This window comes from Anolis sagrei, chromosome 2 (genome assembly GCF_037176765.1).
Source record: "Anolis sagrei isolate rAnoSag1 chromosome 2, rAnoSag1.mat, whole genome shotgun sequence".
Taxonomy (NCBI): domain Eukaryota; kingdom Metazoa; phylum Chordata; class Lepidosauria; order Squamata; family Dactyloidae; genus Anolis; species Anolis sagrei.
The window spans coordinates 78,968,765-78,989,910 of NC_090022.1; the positions used below are offsets into that span (position 1 = coordinate 78,968,765).

At 40.4% G+C, this 21,146-nt stretch overlaps 1 protein-coding gene across 1 annotated transcript in view; it reads left to right on the top strand.

The window, feature by feature from the left end:
* The window catches only part of LOC132769018 (ovomucoid-like), a 48,679-nt gene extending 28,882 nt beyond the window's left edge, over positions 1 to 19,797 (top strand). Inside the window, exons 12-14 of the mRNA XM_067464798.1 lie at positions 16,629 to 16,657; positions 18,039 to 18,148; positions 19,722 to 19,797. Coding sequence (XP_067320899.1) covers positions 16,629 to 16,657; positions 18,039 to 18,148; positions 19,722 to 19,782 — 200 coding nt within the window. The 3' untranslated portion in view covers positions 19,783 to 19,797. The remainder of the gene's footprint in view (positions 1 to 16,628; positions 16,658 to 18,038; positions 18,149 to 19,721) is intronic.
* The last annotated feature ends 1,349 nt before the right edge of the window (positions 19,798 to 21,146 follow it).

The following is a 21,146-nucleotide window of genomic DNA, read 5'->3' on the forward strand; positions in this document are numbered from 1 at the left end:
TTGTCTGGAGCGACTTGAGAAACTGCAAGTCGCTTCTGGTGTGACAGAATTGGCCATTGCCCAGGGGACACCCGAATGTTTTTGATGTTTTACCATCCTTGTGGGAGGCTTCTCTCATGTCCCCATAGGGGGGGCTGGAGCTGACAGAGGGAGCTCATCTGCGCTCTCCCCGGATTCGAATCTGTGATTTGTCGATCGGCAGTCCTGCCAGTTTATCCCACTGTGGCACCGGGGACTCCTAGTATCTAAGATAATATCCAAACACTGATTTTAAATACCAATATACTCTATTATAAGCCTAGTTTTTCAGCCTGCCAGACTGACTGACTTCCAGGGCCAAGCGGTACCATACTTTATGCTTTTGCTGCATGAAGATAGAAGGGGGTTAGACTAGGTGACCTTTAGAGCTCCCTTCCAATTCTATTATTATTATTATTATTATTATTATTATTATTATTATTATTAAGGCTGGGTGGCCATCTGTCAGGGGTGCTTTGATTGTGCTTTCCCTGCATGAAGGCAGAATGAAGAGGTTGGACTAGATGGCCTTTATAGCTTCCTTCCAACTAATGGTATATTGACATTAAAGTTTACCTATGTTGCACCTACCTTAGTTGGAATTAATAGTAGGATTCAAGTCTTTTGAGATATTAAAGAATCAATGAAATGCATTCCATTGTCTAGCAAGAACAGAGTGGTCTCAAGTGACTTTCAGATTGGTTTGTGTTATTAATCAGAACTTTAAAATGTTTACCTATTTCTTGCTTTCATTCTAGATGTTGCCGTTGAAGCTCTGCTGGTGAGTGCTTACTATGTCTTCTTATTGGTAATTTACCTATGATTTCAGACATTTGAACCATTCCCCCCGAAAGTAAAGAACAATGAGAAGAAAACTTGCCTACCATTAAACTAACATTTGCATTATACTTTTTTACTCTGAGAGATTTGCATGGCACGAATGTAAAGTTACGTTGGTTAAGGCTTTAAAGATGAGAAGTAAAACTCAACCTGAGAAATGCTAGCCAACTGTTCATCTAGTTTGGAATAATAATGGAATAATAATGAAACTTACATAGACTGATGACTGTATAATGCAAAACATGTGAAATCAATTTGAAGTGTTGTGTGATACTAGTGCAATTAATTGAGGTAACTGTGAAATGGCCCTTAAGCAGATTTCAGTCTTCCTTGTGTATGCTTTTTCTACATTCTAACCAGTGATACTAAAAAAGGTTTTGTGTTTTATGAAGCAAACATTTGATTCTGTTTATAAAAATAGATAGTAATAAAAGTCTACCATCATTGTTCATATACTGAGATGTGATTTAATCTGTTACATTCAATACTGTACCTGTTTCCCAAAATTTCTAATTTGGGAACATATGAATTAAAGTTCCTCTCTGTTCACACCCCTTCCAATAATAAAATCTTTTAAAAAAATTAATTACAACTGAAAGGGAGTTCTACATACATTTTCTTTCAAAAAGGATTGAAGTCACTTTAAAGAAAACACAAAAGCAAATATCTCAACCTTTGATAGAAGTACTATTTCCCAAGCAGTTCACACTATTTGTAGGGTTTTATATTGACAATCAAAAATTTGCTCTGGATTTGAGACTTTTCATTGTATTTGTTGATTAGGTGCTGCAAACCTTTAAGAGGTGATAGTCCTTAGGGCAGGGTTGCTATCTTACAGCCCCATGCTAATTATTATAAGTACCGTATTCATAATATGCCTTCTGATTAAGCACATTCAATATATTAATTATTGTTATTTTGATACCACTATGTTTCATCCTTGCTTTTATTTCTTACAGTAACTAGCTATACTGTTGAGAGAACCAGTAGAATAATGTTTATAGTACTGGAGTTGATAAAAATAACATAAATTCAAATTCTTCGTTGACCATGGAATTTATCATGTGAACCAGGCCTTTGGACAGCAAGCATGGCAGCACCTTGGATGTTGAACTGGACTGAAATTGGCTATATGGTTGATGACAATGTTTTAACATGTTTTTAACTTAATGTTTTATTTACTGTTTTAAACGGTTGCTATTTGTGTTTATATTTGTATTATATTGAGCTTCAAATTGTGGCTGGTTTGTAAGCCACCCTGAGTCCCCCCTCGGGGTTTGAGAAGGGCGGGATAGAAATATTGGAAATAAAATAAAATAATAAACTTGGGCTACCATTATATCACAACAAATCTACCTTTAGGATCATTCTTCTTCTGCCCCTCCTCCTCAGGTCAGAAAAAGAAGAAAAACAATCCTCCTTAACAACAGTCTCCTTTATTCATTTGATATATGGAATAAAGATGCCAGTCTTTTTAAATTCCACCCATTTTTAATTATTATTTTTTTCATTTGTCATTGGACAATTTTTTTCATTTGTCATTGCTTGCAGTTTTAACATACACACACACCTTCATTGGAGCGACCTGCCTTTTGGGTGGTCTGGAGTTGCTTTCTCTTCTTGTCCAAAGTGGGCAGGGAGATCTCCTGTAATGTGTTGCTGCCATCCTGGATAAAGCATATGAATGTGCATGCTTGCAACATTTATTTATTTATTTATTTATTTATTTATTTATTATTTACCTTGTATATTGCTACTCCCAATTTGGCTCAGAGCGGTTTACAGAAGCAGATTAAAACAATACAATAAGCAGCAAGGACGGACATAGCCCCAGGAAGGAGGAATCCAGGACTGGCTGGACCAACTGGCTGGAATAGCTTTTCCTCCCTTCAGCCTGAGATCTCCCAAGACAAATGGCATCCTCACCTTGAGGAAAAGTGTGCAATGTGCACTATTCATTCTACAGAAGTTTGAACTTGAAATAGTATTAGCTGTGACTTTTCAATGCCCTGCATAATATATCTATTCAATAGTTCATGTAATAACATTTTTTTAAAAAAAATCTCTTACTTTACATGATTAAGTCTATGATATCCAGCTTCTTCAAACAAGAGATGTCCTAGCTAGAAAGGATGTTCTGCAAATGATGCTAGAACTATAACCAGTCTCTGTTCATTCTATTGGATGTGAAGTTCACAAAGACAAGTTTTCCATGTAGATAAATTTATTCCATGAAATAAACATGTCACTGCATCCATCCACTTTGTTAATCTCTGCTAGTTTTTGTGGTCATCAAAAAGTTCCCATGGTCTCAAGAGGGAAGGAAGAGACATTAAAACCTGCCTTTACTCTCTTTTCAGATTGACTGCCATGGCTACCCCAGGAGACCATGTCATTTTCTGTACATCCCACTGTGTGGTGTTAATAACCGAACATATCGAAATGAGTGTTTTTACTGTAATGCCTTTATGTACGTATGGAAGAAATCTGAATAGCTAAATTTTAGGAAAGGTCAGTAGTCTACTGTCAGGGCCAAAATAGACCACTGCACCGAGGATGTGTGGTGCTTTCTGTTTTGCTTTGGAAGAATATGATTCAGGTCAGATTGAGGGGAGGAGATTACATGAACAGAAAAGTAGCAAAGGTTGCCAATTTCAACATGTCTGACCTGTTTAGTTTTTAATTTTACCCTCTTCTGTAGTAGCAGATCTAAAGTTGGTGTACAAGGAATCACAGAAATCACTCTAAAACAATTTTATAGCTCCCACATAGTGAAGACCACTATCTGGTACATGTGAAATCAAGCCACTATTTCAGTAGACCACAAATACTCAGATGAACAGCCAGGAAATAAGGGCATTGTTGGCACTAGTCCAGTCTCCAGAAGGAAGACATTCTGTTACCGGAGTGTCTCAGTTGAGCCTATTTGGAAATACCTGATGTTTTTTTTTTCCTAAGTAAATTTTGCATATTTTGGCTTCTCAACTTCTATGTTTTCCTCCTCTTTTAGACAAAGTGGTAGAAGGCTTAAACTAAGGAAAGTTGGAAGATGCAATTAATATCAAGATGCACAAGACTGAAATTAATCATTTCAGGCATTGCCACAAATAAAGCTAATCCTGTTTCTGCTTTCATCTGTTTGCTAGTGAACAGCTTGGACTATCCCAATTCCATTTATCAATAAAGTAAGCTAAGCATCATCATTTGCCTTGGAGTCTATTTATTCGTTTCATGTTCTATTTTAGAGATTATTTGCCCACCTTATTTCAATGCACAGTAAAAGCCATGGGCTTTTGTGATGTGCACAAAAGAATATAACCCAAAATTTGATTTAGTAAATCCTCCAAGAATGAGCCACACAACTTTGAGATGCGGTTCCTGCAGGATCCCAATGTTCAGATTGTCAATAATGTCCTATTTATTGGAGGGATCCGGGACATAAAAAGGTTCTCTGATTTATAAAAATCAACACATTAGGGAGACATGAAGGTCTTTGGACACTGCTAAAATACAATGGGCAAAATCTTCTTCCCACAACAAAACTTTGAGCTATGTGATTAATTCAGCAACACTCTGAAGTGGTCTAGCCCAATAAAAGTCTCAGGACATCATTCTGATGACCATCTACTTTGTTTGTAATTGGAATACAGATTTTTAGGATATATAACTAATCTGAAACACAGAAATTGACAAGTTAGGAGAAAAAGGTTAAAGTGTAAGGAAGATCTATGTCCAATTCTTAACAATTCACTAAATATTAACTGTTAATTCTTTTATTCTTAAATAGAGTAGCCATGTTTAATACTGTATAAGTGTTGGAGTTCAGCCTGTGATTGTGTCTAATGATCTCTGGATGTTATGATTGGCAATGCTGTTTCTAATGATGAGGGTGCTTTAGATGCAGAGAATGACAATGGGATTCCTGTTCAAAGTGTCTTTGCTGATGAGAATGTTCCTGAGGGGTTTGGGGATGATGGGATGGTCTCTGGAAGAGGGCCTGAATTGTTACCAGAGAATTTCCAGGGCTTTGAGCCTGAGAAAAGCTCGGCACCTGGCCCAGCTGCAGAAATTCATTGCAACTAAAAGATAGAAGGATTGTTGTCAGACAAAACAGATTTGTTCAACAATCTCTCCGTTGCTCTGCTAGGCGAGAGAGAAAATTATAACAGAATTGAGGCTGAATAGAAACAAGTTTCTGGCGAGAATTTAGAGTAGATTAGGGGATAAAAGTGCCAAGTACAGAATTTGTGGTCAGGTGAAGCAACTTTGGAACTGGATCAAGACGTAGTGGCGAATCTCGCAGCCTTGCATTCGAAAGATTCAAGTTATACCTTGTTTGATTTCATAATTTGGAGTTTTACCTCGGAAGTTTCTGTTTTGAGTTTTTCATGTACTTTGATGGATTTATTTCCTGGATTATTTGTTCCTGCTTATCTTTCTACCTACTTGGATTTACCTATTTCTTTGCAGCGTTTTATTGCTAATGCTTTTTAAATTACCTACAATAAACTGCTGGCATTTTTACACAGCTGTGTGGTGTTTTTAAGTCAGAGGGCTTCTTCCTGGTCTGGAGTGCAACAAAAAGACACAAAGTCTGTATTGTGGTCATATCTTCTGGTCTATTAGAGCAACCATAAAGTACCCCTCCCATCTTTCTATAAACTGAGGTTTTGCACACTGATATATTTCAAGATTAGATTAGATAAGGTGATGGAGTGTCTACATGTGCCTTCAAGAACCTCTTCACACACACTTTTTTTTCAGGGGCAGTGATGGGGTTGTTTTAGTTCAGCCCAATGGCTCCCATCATACCCTGGAAAAATTCTTCCAGGGCAGATCTGTGGCTGAACTGAAGCACACACACCCTGCCACTGCTGCCCAAAAATTGTCGGCGGTGGCTGCTGGGCAACTCTCATCTTTCCATAGGGAAAGATGGGTCAAGCCAGCTTAAGGAGGTTTCCTCCTGTCTGATGAGGTGGGGGGGAGACAGGATGGTGTGGGGCGACAGGTCTCCACACTCCATGTGACCACTACAAGGATCGCTGTGATCCGCGGTGATCCAGGGTTATTCCAGTGGTGTGTCTGACAAGGCTGCAAGTTACCTGTTGACTTATGATGGATTATATAGGGTTTTCTTAGACAAAGAGTGTTCAGAACTGGTTTTACAACTTCTGTCCTCTGAAATATTGCTTACATAATATTTGTTGGTGGTCTCTTGGCCAGGATCAGATAGGATTGGATGTCTTTAGAGTAGTAAATATACAGTGATTGCAGGTCTGTTTAAATGCAACCCCATACCAATCAAATAACTTGATCTGATTTGTTTCCTTACCAGCCCAAGACCCAAAATTGTGTCAGAGAAAGGTCATAATGGAACTCAAAGAAATTATCATACAGTAAATGCAGTAAGTGGCTACATCAGAATATGTACACAGTCCCCAAGTTATGAACAAGATAGGTTCTGTAGGTTTGTTTTTAAGTTGAATTTGTATGTAAGTCAGAACAAGTACATTTTAAAGTGTAACTCCAGCCATATGTGTGTGTGTGTGTGTGTGTGTGTGTGTGTGTGTGTGTGTGTGTATTGGATAGCATAGGGAAGGGTTAACACCCCTGAGGTGTTTATTTTGTTGTCTGTGCCCCCGTTGAGAAGATTTCACCTCACTTTCTATCTCTGTGAAAGTGATAATTGGATCTTGAAAAGTTTGTCTTGTTGTGAAAACAAGGATTGGTGATAAAGCTTCTGTGGAGACACTGTTTCCCCATGAAAACTCTTTCAGGAGTAAAATTCCCTTCTGGGGACCTGTCTAGACAGTACCTTTATCCCAGGAGCTTCCACAGCAAACAGGAGGCTGGCCAGATGCTGTTCCCTGTAATTGCAGGAGCAATTGCTACAAAAGTCAAAAAATGCAAGATTTCCAGGTGCAGGAATATCGCAGTTTTGAGCGGAATATGCGGATCTTCACATGTCTGTATGTCCCTGCAATCGGAAATCATGGGATTTTTTAATCTGGGTTTGTTCCCAGGTTTTAGATTTTGTTCCTGATTGGTTGATTCCTAAAAAGAAGGTGACACTTGAATAGAAAGCAAATATGGTCAATTGGTTAATGTGAGTTCTGCACCTCTATGACATCCATGTAGAGGCAATGTGCTGGCAAACTGAGGGCAAAGTGCTAGTGCCACCTCAGGGGCCAGCTGCCTCTAGCCACCACCATTTTCCTGCAAACAGATTCAAAAGGCCAGAAACAGCACCATTGTGGAAGGAGTAGCAGGGGTCAGTGCTTCTTTTAGGTTTTCTCAGGCTGGATTAAGCTTTTGTCTTTTGCCATTATGCTTACAGAAGAGAATGATTTCTTTTCAATAAAGATACTTACATTGACCTGTGTCTATAACAGCTATCTACTAGGCCTCTAAATAGTGGCACCTGTGTTTGCAGATGTCATGCAAGTCTGTTATAAACTAAGAAGTAGGTATAGCTATTTCTTAACCTTCCTATTTATTTACTTATTTATTTCCAACATTTCTACCCCGCCCTTCTCAAACCCCGAGGGGGACTCAGAGAGGCTTTTGGCAAGTGCCAAAAAGCTTTCTCCCACCCTGGAAATTCCACAGGTATATATACACTCCACTTCCCTCACTGCTAACAGAACCTCTGAAGATGCCAGCCACAGATGCAGACAAAACAGTAGGAGAGAATGCTGCTGGAACACGGCCATAAAACCTGAAAAACTCATAGCAACCCAGGTTTAGATTTCCCAAGCAGAACTTTCATGTTGATTGAACGCAAGTCAAACTGAACCACCTTTCAAATCTGAACAGATTAAGTCTTGTTTTCCAATCACACCCCTAATAAAGACTTCTCAGTAACATGAATATTAGTGTTAAATAACACATTCAAATTCAAATGTGAGGACCAGAGGCGGCCCTAGGTAATTTTCAATGGTAAGCAAAGAATATTTTGGCGCCCCCCCCCCCCAAACCAATCACTGCGATACACACACACACACACACACACACACACACACATATGGGCATGGACAAATTTTGGCCCTCCGGGTATTTTGGACTTCCTACTGGCTGTTTGGATTTGTGGGAGTTGAAGTCCAAAACACATGGAGGGCCAAAGTTGGCCTATGCCATCCATACACACACACACACACACACACACACACACACTAGCCGTCCCCTGCCACACGTTGCTGTGATCCAGTCTGGTGATCTTGAAAAGAAAGTAATGAGAAAGTTGGTTTCTAATCTATGTAATGCCTTTCTGCTTGTGGGTAAACAGTATTTCTTGTTTCTTTGTCAGTGTTGATATGAGATTGTCTGGTTTGCCTACTCTGGAACATGCAACATATCATTGTTCTTCTTTAGGGATCCCTTTCAAATCTATGATATTACATCTTCCATATGTGTGTGTGTGAGAGAGAATCATATAGATCTATATCTATGGCTGGATGGCTCTTTGTCAGGAGGGCTTTGATTATGTTTTCTTGCTCTGGTGAAGGGAGTTGGTCTGGATGGCCATGCAGTACAAAAATATCCATTTGAGGCAGAATTTCCTAACTAACAATCATCTAAGTAAATGCAGCTGGAGCACAAATAAGCAGCTCTGTTACATTATCTGACTAACAAGGTTATCCTCTGATCAGATTAAAGTGTTTTAAATTGTTGTTGTTGTTGTGTGCCCTCAAGTCATTTCCAATTTATGGGTACCCTAAGGCAAACATAACAAAGTGCAATTCATCAAGTATCAAAGGGCCCTTCAACATTGCCATGTAACCCAGAATAGCAAGGCAGATAATCCACATTATCTTCTTTGAACTGGGTTATCTGAGTTCACACTGCCATATAATCCAGTTCAAAGCAGAGAATGGATTTCAGGAAGGCCTTCGACAAGGTCCCCCATGACCTTCTGGCAAGGAAACTAGTCCAATGTGGGCTAGGCAAAACTACGGTGAGGTGGATCTGGAATTGGTTAAAAGGACGAACCCAGAGGGTGATTCTCCCCAAGGCTTCCTCCTCTTCATCCTGGAAAGAAGTGACAAGCGGAGGGCCATCAGCAGGGTTCCATCCTGGGCCCAGTCCTGTTCAGGATCTCTATTAATGACTCAGATGAAGGGCTAGAAGGCATGATCATCAAGTTTGCAGACGACACCAAATTGGGAGGGAGAGCCAATAGTCCAGAGGACAGGAGCAGAATTCAAAACGATCTTGACAGATTAGAGAGATGAATGGCCAAAATTAATAAAATGAAGTTTAACAGTGACAAATGCAAGAGACTCCACTTAGGCAGGAAAAACGAAATGCAAAGATACAAAATGGGGGGCAATGCCTGGCTCGAGAACAGTACGTGTGAAAAAGATCTTGGAGTCCTCGTGGGGAGGAAGTTAAACTTGAGCCAACAATGTGATGTGGCAGCAAAAAAAGCCAATGGGATTTTGGGCTGCATCAAGAGGAGCCTAGTGTCTAGATCTAAGGAAGTCATGCTCCCCATGCTCTATTCTGCTTTGGTTAGACCACACCTGGAATATTGTGTCCAATTCTGGGCACCACAATTCAAGAGAGATATTGACTCTAAGCTGGAATGTGTCCAGAGGAGGGTGACTAAAATGATCAGGGGTCTGGAGAACAAACCCTATGAGGAACGGCTTAAGGAGCTGGGCATATTTAGCCTGAAGAAGAGAAGGCTGAGAGGAGATATGATGAGAGCCATGTATAAATATGTGAGAGGAAGCCACAGGGAGGAGGAGGGAGCAAGCTTGTTTTCTGCTTCCCTGGAGACTAGGATGCAATGGAACAATGGCTTCAAACTACAAGAGAGGAGATTCCATCTGAACATGAGGAAGAACTTCCTGACTGTGAGAGCCGTTCAGCAGTGGAACTCTCTGCCCCGGAGGGAGTGTGGTGGAGGCTCCTTCTCTGGAAGCTTTGAAACAGAGGCTGGATGGCCATCTGTCAGGGGTGATTTGAATGCAATATTCCTGCTTCTTGGCAGGATGGGGTTGGACTGGATGATGGCCCAGGAGGTCTCTTCCAACTCTTGGATTCTATGATTCTATCTGTATTTTATATGGCAGCATAGAAGGGGCTGAAAACCCTTTCTACACTGCCTTATACCCTGGGATCTGAACTGACATTATTTGCTTTAAACTGGTTTAAACACTGCCAGATGATAATAATAATAATAATAATAATAATAATAAGCTTTATTTATTAATGTGGGATAAGAAAATAATCTGGGTTTAGATCCTGGGTTATAGGGCAGTGTAGGTCCAAAACCCCTTCTACACAGCTGTATCCAGATTCTCTGCTTTGAACCGAATTATATGGCACTGTAGACTCAGGGCCCTTCCACATAGCCCCATATCTCAGAATATCAAGGCAGAAAAACCCACATTATCTGAGTGTGGACTCAGATAACCCAGTTCAAAGCAGATATTTTGGGATTTCTGCCTTGATATTCTGGGTTATATGTTTGTGTGGAAGGTCCCTGACAGGTCCTATATCCTAGGATCTGATCCCAGATTTTCTGCTTTGAACTGGATTATATGAGTCTGCACTGCCAGATAATCTGGGATAAACTGACAACCTGGGATCAGATCCTGAGATATAAGGTCTGCCTGGAAGGGCCCTGTGACAATCCAGTTCAAAGCAGATAATATGAAAAAGAAAATAAGAAAAAAAACTCAACTCTGGGGTTTTTGCAGGCCCCACCCCCCAAACCCCTGCCATTGATATTCTGGATTATGTAGGTGTGCAGAAGGGCCCTAAACCTCCTTCTACACTGCCATATACTCACGGGGAGTGGGTGGCTGGGAGTGGAGTGAGGAGGTCGGTGGGAGAGGTCGCCCTCGGCTGCTCTTGCCCCGCCCCCATGGATGGGCCCTCCTGCCGCCGCTGCCCAGTCACTCCAAGCTTGAGAGGGAGCCGGGGGCAGGGACAGCTCAGCTGGCCACCACCCCACCGGTCTCCCTGATAACCGAGCCTGCCGCTCCTCCTCCTCTTCCTCCCCCCCTCGCCCTCGGCATCTTTGAGCGGCGCGGCCTGAGGAGGAGGAGGAAGAGAAAGGGACAGAGGATGGGGGGGGGCGGGGAGGAGGAACGGAAGGCCCCATGACCAGGGAGACTGGCGTGGGTGGTGGCCAGCTGAGCTGTCCCCGCCCCTGTCTCCCTCTCAAGCCTGGAGTGACAGGGGGCGCCGGCAGTGAGAGGGGCCATCCACAGGGGCAGGGCAAGAGCAGCCAGGGCAAGAGCAGCAGGCTGCGCCGCTCGGTGGGGGCGGGGAGGAAGAGGGACCCTGCTGCTGCTGCTGCTAGTGGAGGCGGAGAAGGAGGAGGATGGGAGGAGGAGGAGGAGCAGCAGGCTCTCTGGCCTCTGCTAGCTTCCCGCGTCCCTCGCTCGCGGCGCCCCAGGGCAAAATAAAGTGTTCCGCAAGGGCTTACTTCGCGTAATGCTTGAGCCGCCCCTGGTGAGGACTATCTCAGAGGTAGGTCTTCTTTGAGGGTGCTGTTTTAGTCCCTTTGTTAGGTTAACTATGCTGCTGGCTGCAGGTTTGTTTATTTATTTAAAGCATTTATATTCTGCCCTTCTCACCTCAAAGGGGACTTGAAAACACAAGGGCAGAGCACAACATATAAATGGCAAACATTCAATGCCAAAACATACTAGACTATCCACATATAAAAACATTAAAATCACTTATCTTGACATTAAAATCCTCTGTTTAAAACTGTCTCAAACATCCATATCGAATCATAATAAGAGTTCCTATTGCTGCCACATTGCACAGTCCCAAAGGCTCAGTCCCACATCCAAGTTTTTATCATCCTTCTAAAGTACAAAATGTTCTATCCTAGAGGAGGGATTGACTAAATGGATTAATAGCTGGGGCATGTTATCCATACTCTCCACTACAGCATTATGTTGAAAATTCTGCTCTTTACATAATTTATATAGAACTTGACAATATCAGTCTTACTGTAATCCCTGTCTAAAAAAATTACCAAATCTCCAAACTTAGAAAACCACTATCATTATTTGGCAGTTAACAGCAAGAACTGGTTACCTCAAGAGATGAAGCAAGCATTGCAAAAGTGAGGTGCCTTTTCACAACTGTGCAATCAGTGTGGCCATAGTATGAAGAAAAAGAACAAATTAATTCCTGAGGGTAACTGCCTTATTCTTGCTTAGTCAGGAGATTGTATGTACAGTAAATATTACCAAACACCAGATCTGGTATCTGGCACCAAATATACAACAGATCATTGTACTAACTGAGTCTTTAGCTGTGAAAGTCATGTAGGAGTAGTTGATTTTATTTTATTTTTTGTCAACTGCCATGTCATCTTCACTACCTCTTCCTGCTCTTTCAGCTCGGGAATAAGGATTTTTCTGCGATAAAGGTAGAAAATGACAGGATTAGATGTCATCTGTTCTAAAGGCAACTGTGGTTGATCTTCATGGGGAAAGAAAATCACAACTGTTTAAATAATGCATTCAAGAAAGAGACAGAATCCAAGAGATTTCCCTTTCTGATGATGTGATCATTGAAGTCTAATCCAACCACATTCTCCTTTCTCTGCCATAGTCAATCAACCAAACAGAATCATGTATTGGGGATTGCAACCTTCTGATACTTGTCTCAGAATAAGCCAAACTTACCATTGTCTCCTTCCTTGGAGGACTGGACTTCAGTTTAGCACTAGACATTCCTTGAAGGTAAGTCCAGAGCAGACCTGCATGACCTATGTCCCTCCAGGTGCTTTGGACTTTAGCTCCTAGAATTTCTGACATTGGAAAAGCTGGCTAGGGCTACTGGCAGAGTCTCATGCAAGGAAAAACTAAGCTTGTCATATCTGTTCATTTTAGTAAAACCTTTTGTGGGCTCAAATGTGATATGCCGCCTACATACGTGTATAAATCAACATCAAGGCAGGCTTGGGAGCCAAAATTATGGATTTTGTTATGACCCATGGATAACTGAAGGCCATTCCATAGAAAGGGGATACACCAATGCCAACTCAGGGGGGCAGCTGTTCCTGCCACCATTTCTCCACCCAGGTTTCAAAAAAGTCAGTGCTGGAGATGGTAGAGGGGCTTGATTCTTTTTAGGATTTTTTCAGATGCATCAAGCTCTTGTCAGCTGTCACTCTACACAGAGAGGGTGGAGTTTTTCTATAAGAGTTGAGCTACAATGCTCACATTTGGGGGGTTTATTTTTTTGACTCAAATGTCTAGACATATACACAAGTATAATTAAATTACAGGGTTTTTTATGGTATAAATATGAGGATTACTTTAAGGATGGAACCATCTAAATGTGATGATATTGGATAAATATGTGCAATAAAATTAATAAGTGTTATTATATCAACAAGCTTTTAGAGAATTATGAATAGTTTAGGACAGACAGAATATTTTATCTCTTTCTCATAATTTTAAAGCTCACGCTTACCATATATTGAATACAAACCTGCAACTAAAGTACATGGAAATTAATCTCCCTGGTTAATGGCTGCTGCAGCCTCAATGGAACAGATTTGTGACTATTTAGAAAAATGGTATTTGGGAATTACAGTAGAATTTTATATGTTTTAAAGGTCTTAATGAATGTATGTTATATTTTTGTTTTAAATGTATTTTGTGAAGGAATCAAATGGCTGCCTGGTTGTAAGATACCTTGAGTCACCTTCAGGTTCAAGAAAGGTGGGATAGAAATGTCATGAATAAATAAATAATAAATAGAAGTTCCTTTCTCAGCCCAAGCAGAGGTGTGCTCAGTGCAGGCATGGACTCCCTTCCAAAGGAATGTGGGGTATTTAAAACCAATAAAATTCACATGGTGACCATGTTCATAGACAACCTAGACACAAACACACACACACTTCTCTATTGCCCTTTCCTAGGCAAGCAACTGGCATTCTTTTCTATTCAGTCACACTGTCTGCATCTGACTTCCAGATAACATTTTGATGTTTTAAAAATACTCTCCTGAAAGTTGTAATATTGTATCATTTATATATCATTAGTCTGAGATTTTGGAACTATTGCAATTCATGTTTTGATAGTTGCTTTAACTTGTATTTAAAATTAAAAAAAAATCTCTTTACTGGATCTATTTAAGTGATGTTAAAAATCTCTGAGCCCCATATAATGTAGACCCAAATAGTCAATGCACTTCAATCTGCATTATATGAATCTACACTGACCATTATAGTGCAATTCAAACTACATTATATGGCAGTATAGATGGGACCTGAGAATGCCTGCCCTGAGAAAATGTAGAATATAAATCAAGTAAACAATTAGTCTAATACATAATGAATAACAAAAGGATTTGCAGTGCACATTTCATTTTTGTAACTTGCTAATGTAGGCTGCTAATGGAGCCCCTGGTGGCACAGTGGGTTAAAGCGCTGAGCTGCTGAGCTTGTTGACCGAAAGGTCACAGGTTTGAATCCGGGGAGTGGCTTGAGCTTCCGCTGTCAGCCCCAGCTTCTGCCAACCTAGCAGTTCAAAAATATGCAAATGTGAGTAGATCAATAGCTACCACTCCAGCGAGAAGGTAATGGCGCTCTATGCAGTCATGCTGGCCACATGACCTTGGAGGTGTCTATGGACAACGCCAGCTCTTTGGCTTAGAAATGGAGATGAGCACCACACCCCAGAGTCAGACACAACTGGACCATGTCAGTGGAAAACCTTTACCTTTACCTTAATGTAGGCGGTGTTGGTAGCTACCACGTGAGATGGAGACAAATGAGTATCAACATGTGTCAATTATTATTGGGATGACCTCATGGAAGATGGAGGTCTGGTAGGTGTTAAATGCTTAATCAGTCAACATTTATGCCCTGCCTTTCTGCATTTTCACAAAGGCAAAGCAACCAATGACCTCAACACAACATACATTGTCATCAGAGTCACCATTTGTCCCTTCTTGGAGAAACACCTGTCAGGCCAGACTCTGCTTTCCTGCAGCCTGCCAACGCATAGTTCCAAAATTTCCATAATGCCATAACTTCAAAATGCCAAAAAGCCCAAACTTCTTCCCTAAGAACAATGCCCTTGAGGAAGAAGCCCCAAGTGACCAGACTGCTGCCATGCAAATCTGCCACTCTCCATACATACACGGATCTTCATTCTAATCTAACAGGTCTCCTATGCTAACTTCCCTCCAATTTTTAAAGTATGTGTATAGAATTTGTATACACAAGAGTTTTTGTGCAGAACTTTTGATCAGCCTGCAGAGAATGACCATCAGCACATTTATTTGCATTCTACTGTGGAATTTAGTTCAAACATTAAAGTTATCCAAGGCATGGAAGTTATTTTGGGAACAACATTTCCTTTTGGATAGCTCATTTCAAGTTTAAGCAAAAAAAAAAAAAAACCCAGAGTGCCTTCACCAAGCTTCTATCCAGAAGCCACCAACACTATAGTAGGTAATGAGAAGTTAGGTGGGAATGTTCCTGCATACATTTTACATTCCTTCTTCACAGTCTCTAAACAGTGCTGGATATCATTTTTCAATCAAACTTTAAAAAATATTTTCTATTATTTTCTATTATTATTCTATTATTTGTGAGCTTACTTTTTTTTTTTACTGCTTGCTAACATGGTGGTTGCAACACATTGACTGTTATCTCATACCAAAAAAAGAGGAACCTTTAACACTGGAACAGCTGACCACAGTTCTTTGTAATATCACATGGACAACTATTGGGAGAAGAATAATTCCTCAAGATCCAGAGCATGTATATAACTACAGGAAAGACCTGGTAAAACTATAGACCCCATCTGAGCCAGTGGAATCTGAGAAATATCTATATCTTAGAAGGCTACCATTACGTTGGACAAGTCAACAGACTCATGAGGCATTTAGCAGGTTTTCTGCTCTTCACTGTGATGGTGTTCTTCTTGTATACAGGTGAGCTATATTTTGCGGCCCAAGAATTCTCTCCTTAAAGAGTTTGCCCTTGAGGAGGAGGGGCAGGCTAGTTTTCTGCTTTATGGACTCTAGGACACAGAGAAATGGATTCAAATTGTAGAAAAAAATCTATCTAAAATTAGGAAGAAATTCTTGACAGTAAGAGCTGTTCAAGAGTGGAATATTCTGCCTCAAAGGGTAGTGGAGCTTTTTCTCTGGAGGTATTTAATCGGAGTTTGGATGACCATCTGTCAGGGGTGCTTTGATTGTGTTTTCCTGCATGACATGGGTTTGGATTGGATGGTCCTTATGATATCTTCTAAATCCATAATTCCATTATATACTTTATATAAGGAATGTAGTAATCCATTAACATTTCTTTGGAAATTATTCAATTTATAAAGGAAAAGAAGTGGAGGCTTTATTCAGGATTACAATGGATGCACGGGGCTTGTCCTGTAGAGGTAACCCTACATATCATCATCATCATCGAACTGCAAAGACTCTGGCACAAGCCAGTCAAGGTGGTTCTAGTGGTGATTGTCATAGGGGCACAATGCCTAAAGACCTTGGCCTGCACTTAAACACAATCGGCGCTGACAAAATTACCATCTGCCAGCTGCAGAAGGCCACCTTACTGAGATCTGCACACATTATTCACTGACATTGTTGGCTCATTTTTAACTTGTTGTCCACAAGGACTCCAAGATCTTGCCTTTCCCCTAACCTCACTAGGCCTTTCTAAATTAATTAATGGATGCATGGAGCCCACTTTTTCTGTGATGATAAGCATGTTGGTTTTGTTTTATAAGTTTTAACACTTGGGCTGTTTTTGGTTTTAGGTGTTGCCACAAAATCCAGAGACCTCCAAGTGAGTGTATCAGTTATTTACTTTTATTAAATTTAAAATGTTTAAAAGCAATGCTTTTGGGTGTCACCTTAGATCGAATGCTAACATTTAGGAAACACTGTATCAACACCAAGCACAAAGTAGCTGTATGCAATAACGTCCTGTGGAAACTTACTGGTGGTCCATGGGATGCAAACCCAAAATTAATAAGAACATCATTCCTGGCTTTGTCTTACTCAACTGCTGAGTATGACTGTCCTGTTTGGCACAAGTCTATCCATGCGAACCAGGTGAACATAGCACTGAATGAAACATGCAGAGTAATCACAGGATGTCTTAAATCTACACCTGTTTGTAGACTCTACAAGCTACCTGGCATTGCCCCCCCCCCCAATGTGCTGCTAACTGTGAGAGAAATGAGGTTGAACACTGTGAAAGCCATCCACTACATGGCTACCAGCCTCCTCCCAGTAGACTCAAATCAAAGGAAAATTTCATGAGAACCACCACTCCTATTAATGTTCCCCCAGCAACAGCAAGAGTATCCCTTTGGGGCAGCTAAACCAGGAAATCCCAAATTGATGCTCCCACAAAGGTCTGCCTTCAGAGCAAACAAAGAATGGGCAACTTGGAAGTCCCTAAATAGACTTAGAAGAGGAATAGGCAAATCAAAAGAAACCCTCGCAAAATGGCACTACCTAGAAGAATCCTCCACCTTGTGCGATTGTGGAGCAGAACAAACAACTCATCATGTGTATGCTTGTCCACAATACCCTGCCTCATGAACATAAGAAGAATTGTTTAAAGCTACAGACAATGCGGTCACTGTTGTGTTCCCTCTATTTTTATCAGTTTTATACTTATTTATGCAATGCTTTTGAGATGAAATAAATAACTTTTATTAAATAACTCTTCTCAGGCAATTGCTTGAAAATAGGATGGATGGATGGATTGATTGATTACCAGAAAAAAACATCTTTTAAAAAGGATTGGGGTAAAGATGCTTATTTTATCCTGACATAGGTTTAAGTTCAGTTTTGTTTGGGTAAATTTTTAGGACATAGCTAAAATCCTTCTCACAGTAAAGATTTTTGTAGCAGATCTCTCATACACACACACACCCCTCTATAGATGTTTTAAACCAAAAATACCTTTTCTTTTTTTAAAAGAAAAATCTGAAATTACTAATGGGGGGAGGGGCTGTGTAAAATATTAAAATAGTAAACTGTATTATTCATAGGCTTCTGGAGGCGGGAGATGCCATTTAGGAAACAATTTTTAAGGTATCAAGGGGACAAAAGGATCTTGGGGCTCAGCTATGTATCTTAAGTATATAAATGTTGCTTTCGGTCTGCATTTTATTCACACAGACTTTTAAATGTGCCATTTGCTTTCTGCACAGCATTATTGCCATGGGTTTCCAAAACCAATGTGTACTGCTGAATACCTCCCCCACTGTGGTTCTGATGGGATAACTTATGGCAACCAGTGTCTTTTCTGCAACGAATATGTGTGAGTAGGAATTTCACTTAAGATATTGACTTGAAAGGGTGAAAGGTTATATCTAAGGATGTAACCTTTTAAAAATGCTACAATTAATTGTTGCTCCATGCCTCCTCGCCCCACACCACAAAACAACACACCCATCCTTCCACACCTCTACCACCACCACATAGCCCCCAATGCCACATAAGTGCGAAACCACAGACTTCAACATACCACAGATAAAGTTGAGTTCCCCTCATGAAAGCTTTGCAAGTCCATTCAGCCAAATCAGATTATGAAGTTCTCTTTATACCTTTGTGCTTGATTCACAAAGGTCTTTCTGTTTATATCCCCATCCCCCATTTTAGCCCTGTATCTGTTCAGGAAAATGGCTAGATAGAACTCTGAACCCCCTCCCCCCTTTCATCCATCACATTTACAGGGAGGTTTGGTGGAAACACAGGAGAATATTTTCTATTAGATTTGAAATAATAATAATAATAATAATAACCTTTATAATAATTATTTTATTTTTATACCCCGCCACCATCTCCTCGAAGGGACTTGGGGCAGCTTACAAGGGGACAAGCCTGAAAATGCAGAGTAAAAACATACGAAACAAAATAAAATGAAAGCAAATTAAAATCACAACAACATCAGAAAAACAGTTACAATCACAAGTGCATGTTTTAAAAACAGTATAATGGCTGAAAGATTAGGTGCTGAGAGCAGAGGGATGAGGAAATGTGGAACTCTCTCCACGGGGAATTTAGGGTGGTTCTCTCCTTGTTATCTTTCTATTAGCAAACTTTTCTATTTCAACAGATATTTAGAATCTAATTGCCACAGCTTTAAGGAGATGCTGTTTTATTTACTTTTATAGTTTGCTTTTTAATGTACTTGTTGTCAACGGTTTTAGTTCGATCAAAAGTTTAGAATGATAGAGTTGAAAAAAGAGACCCCAGTGACCATCCAATCCAACCCCATTCTGCCATACAGCAATACTCTATCAAAGCACTCCTTACAGATGACAATCCAGACTCTGCTTAAAAACCTCCAGAGAAGGAGACTTCGCCAGACTCCCAGGCAGCATACTACACTGTTGAACAACTCGTATCTTCAGGAAGTTCTTCCTAATGTTTAAGTGTAATCTTTTCCTATAGTATGAATCAATAGCTCTGTTTCCTAATCTCTAGAATAGCAGAAAACAAACCTCTCTATCTTCAATGTGACATAGCCGTGATGTTCCCCTTAATATTCTCTTCATCAGGCTAAAGATACCTGTATTATTTTTAGCTTTCATAAGTCACTGAGTCCCAGTTGGGGGAAGCATTATATATATATATATATATATATATATATATATATATATATATATGAAACAGCAATATTGATTAGAAATTTCTAATGAAGATTAACAGTGAAGCTTGAACAAGGGAGATGTTCTCCCAGCTCTTCTTGCTTACTACCCCTTATGCAAAGCTCAGGTTACCTCCACTTAGCAACATGTCATTTCTATTTATCAAATAATAAAGAAGCTTATGTTTTCTGAAATGTTCACACCCTCTTCCTGGCTTTGTCATTCTCTTTCTCTCACCAGCAATGGCGGTAGACAGCTCAGACTGAGGTTCCTTGGAGAATGTCGGAAAAATGAAGATTGACAAGACTAAGGAGTACCTGTGCTCATGATTCCCCATCCCACTTCATGTCTGATTAACAGCATCAATACGAAGCAACCTCTTTTCCCCCTTTGCTTTACTCTGTTAGCAGATGAAAATCTTACAATATCTTTGTTTGATTTATCAATAAATAAGCAAAACAACTTCGCTCATCATGGATCTTAACATTACAGTGAGAAAATTATTAGCCCTCTTTTGTTTTGGCATGGGTCAAGAATCATGCAAAAATGAAATCTGTGAAAGAAAGGATGGTTGGGTTTTATTACTAGCTTGGATATCCGGCATTTCCTAAGTTATTTAAAGAAGTCATTTTTTTCAATTGTACAAAATGCATTAGGTTGTGGAGTAATTACAACTCACATTATGCCAGGTTAATCCTGAGAAACTCCATCAGTACTTAAAGTTTGTTATGTTGAGCAACTTTGCTCTAGATGCATCCTCGGTGGGGTTCGGTATGCTCTCTGGCTGCAGTATAAACTACAACTCCCATTATGATGAGTCAGTCTCTTCAAATTCCTCCAGTAGGTTGAGTTAGTCATGGGGGTTCTGTGTGCCAAGTTTGGTTAAGGTTCCTCATTGGTGGAGGTCACCATTTCTCTTATTGTGGGTGAGCTACAACTCCCAGAAAGGAAGGTCAGTCCCCCTCACCCCCCAAAACCCCTCCAGTAATCAAATTTTGGCACATCAGGTATGTGTGCCAAGTTTGGTCCAGATCAATCTGTGTTTGGGTTCACAGTGTTCTCTGGATGTGGGTGAACTACAACTCCCCAAATCAAGGTGAATTTTCCCCAAAGACATTCAGTATGTTTTGCTGATAGTGGGGGCTCTGTGTGCCAAGTTTGATCCAATTCCATCTTTGCTGGAGTTCAGACTGCTCTTTGATTGCAGGTGAACTATAAATCCTAGTACCTACAACTTCAAAATGTCCAATCCAATTCCCCTCAAAATCCACCAGTATTCAAATTTGGGCATTTCAGTTTTGCATGTCAAGTTTGGTCCAAATCTATTATTGTTTGGGTTCACAGTGTGCTCTGAATGTAGGTGAACTACAACTCCTATAAATCCCTCTAAAGACCTCCAGTATGCTTTCTTGGTTATGGGGGTTCTGTGTACCAAGTTAGTACCAGGTCCATCATTGGTAGAGTTCAGAGTGCTTGTAGATTTCAGGTGAACTATACATTCCAGTACCTGCAACTCCTACTAACCATGGTGAATTCTCCCCAAACCGCTTTAATATGTTCAGTTGCTGATCAATTTCTCTGTTTGCTTGGTGCCATAGAAAAGAATAGGAAAGGGTTAAGGCAGAGACAGTGGGCAGGGTTAGTCAGAAACATTGAGTTGTCTAT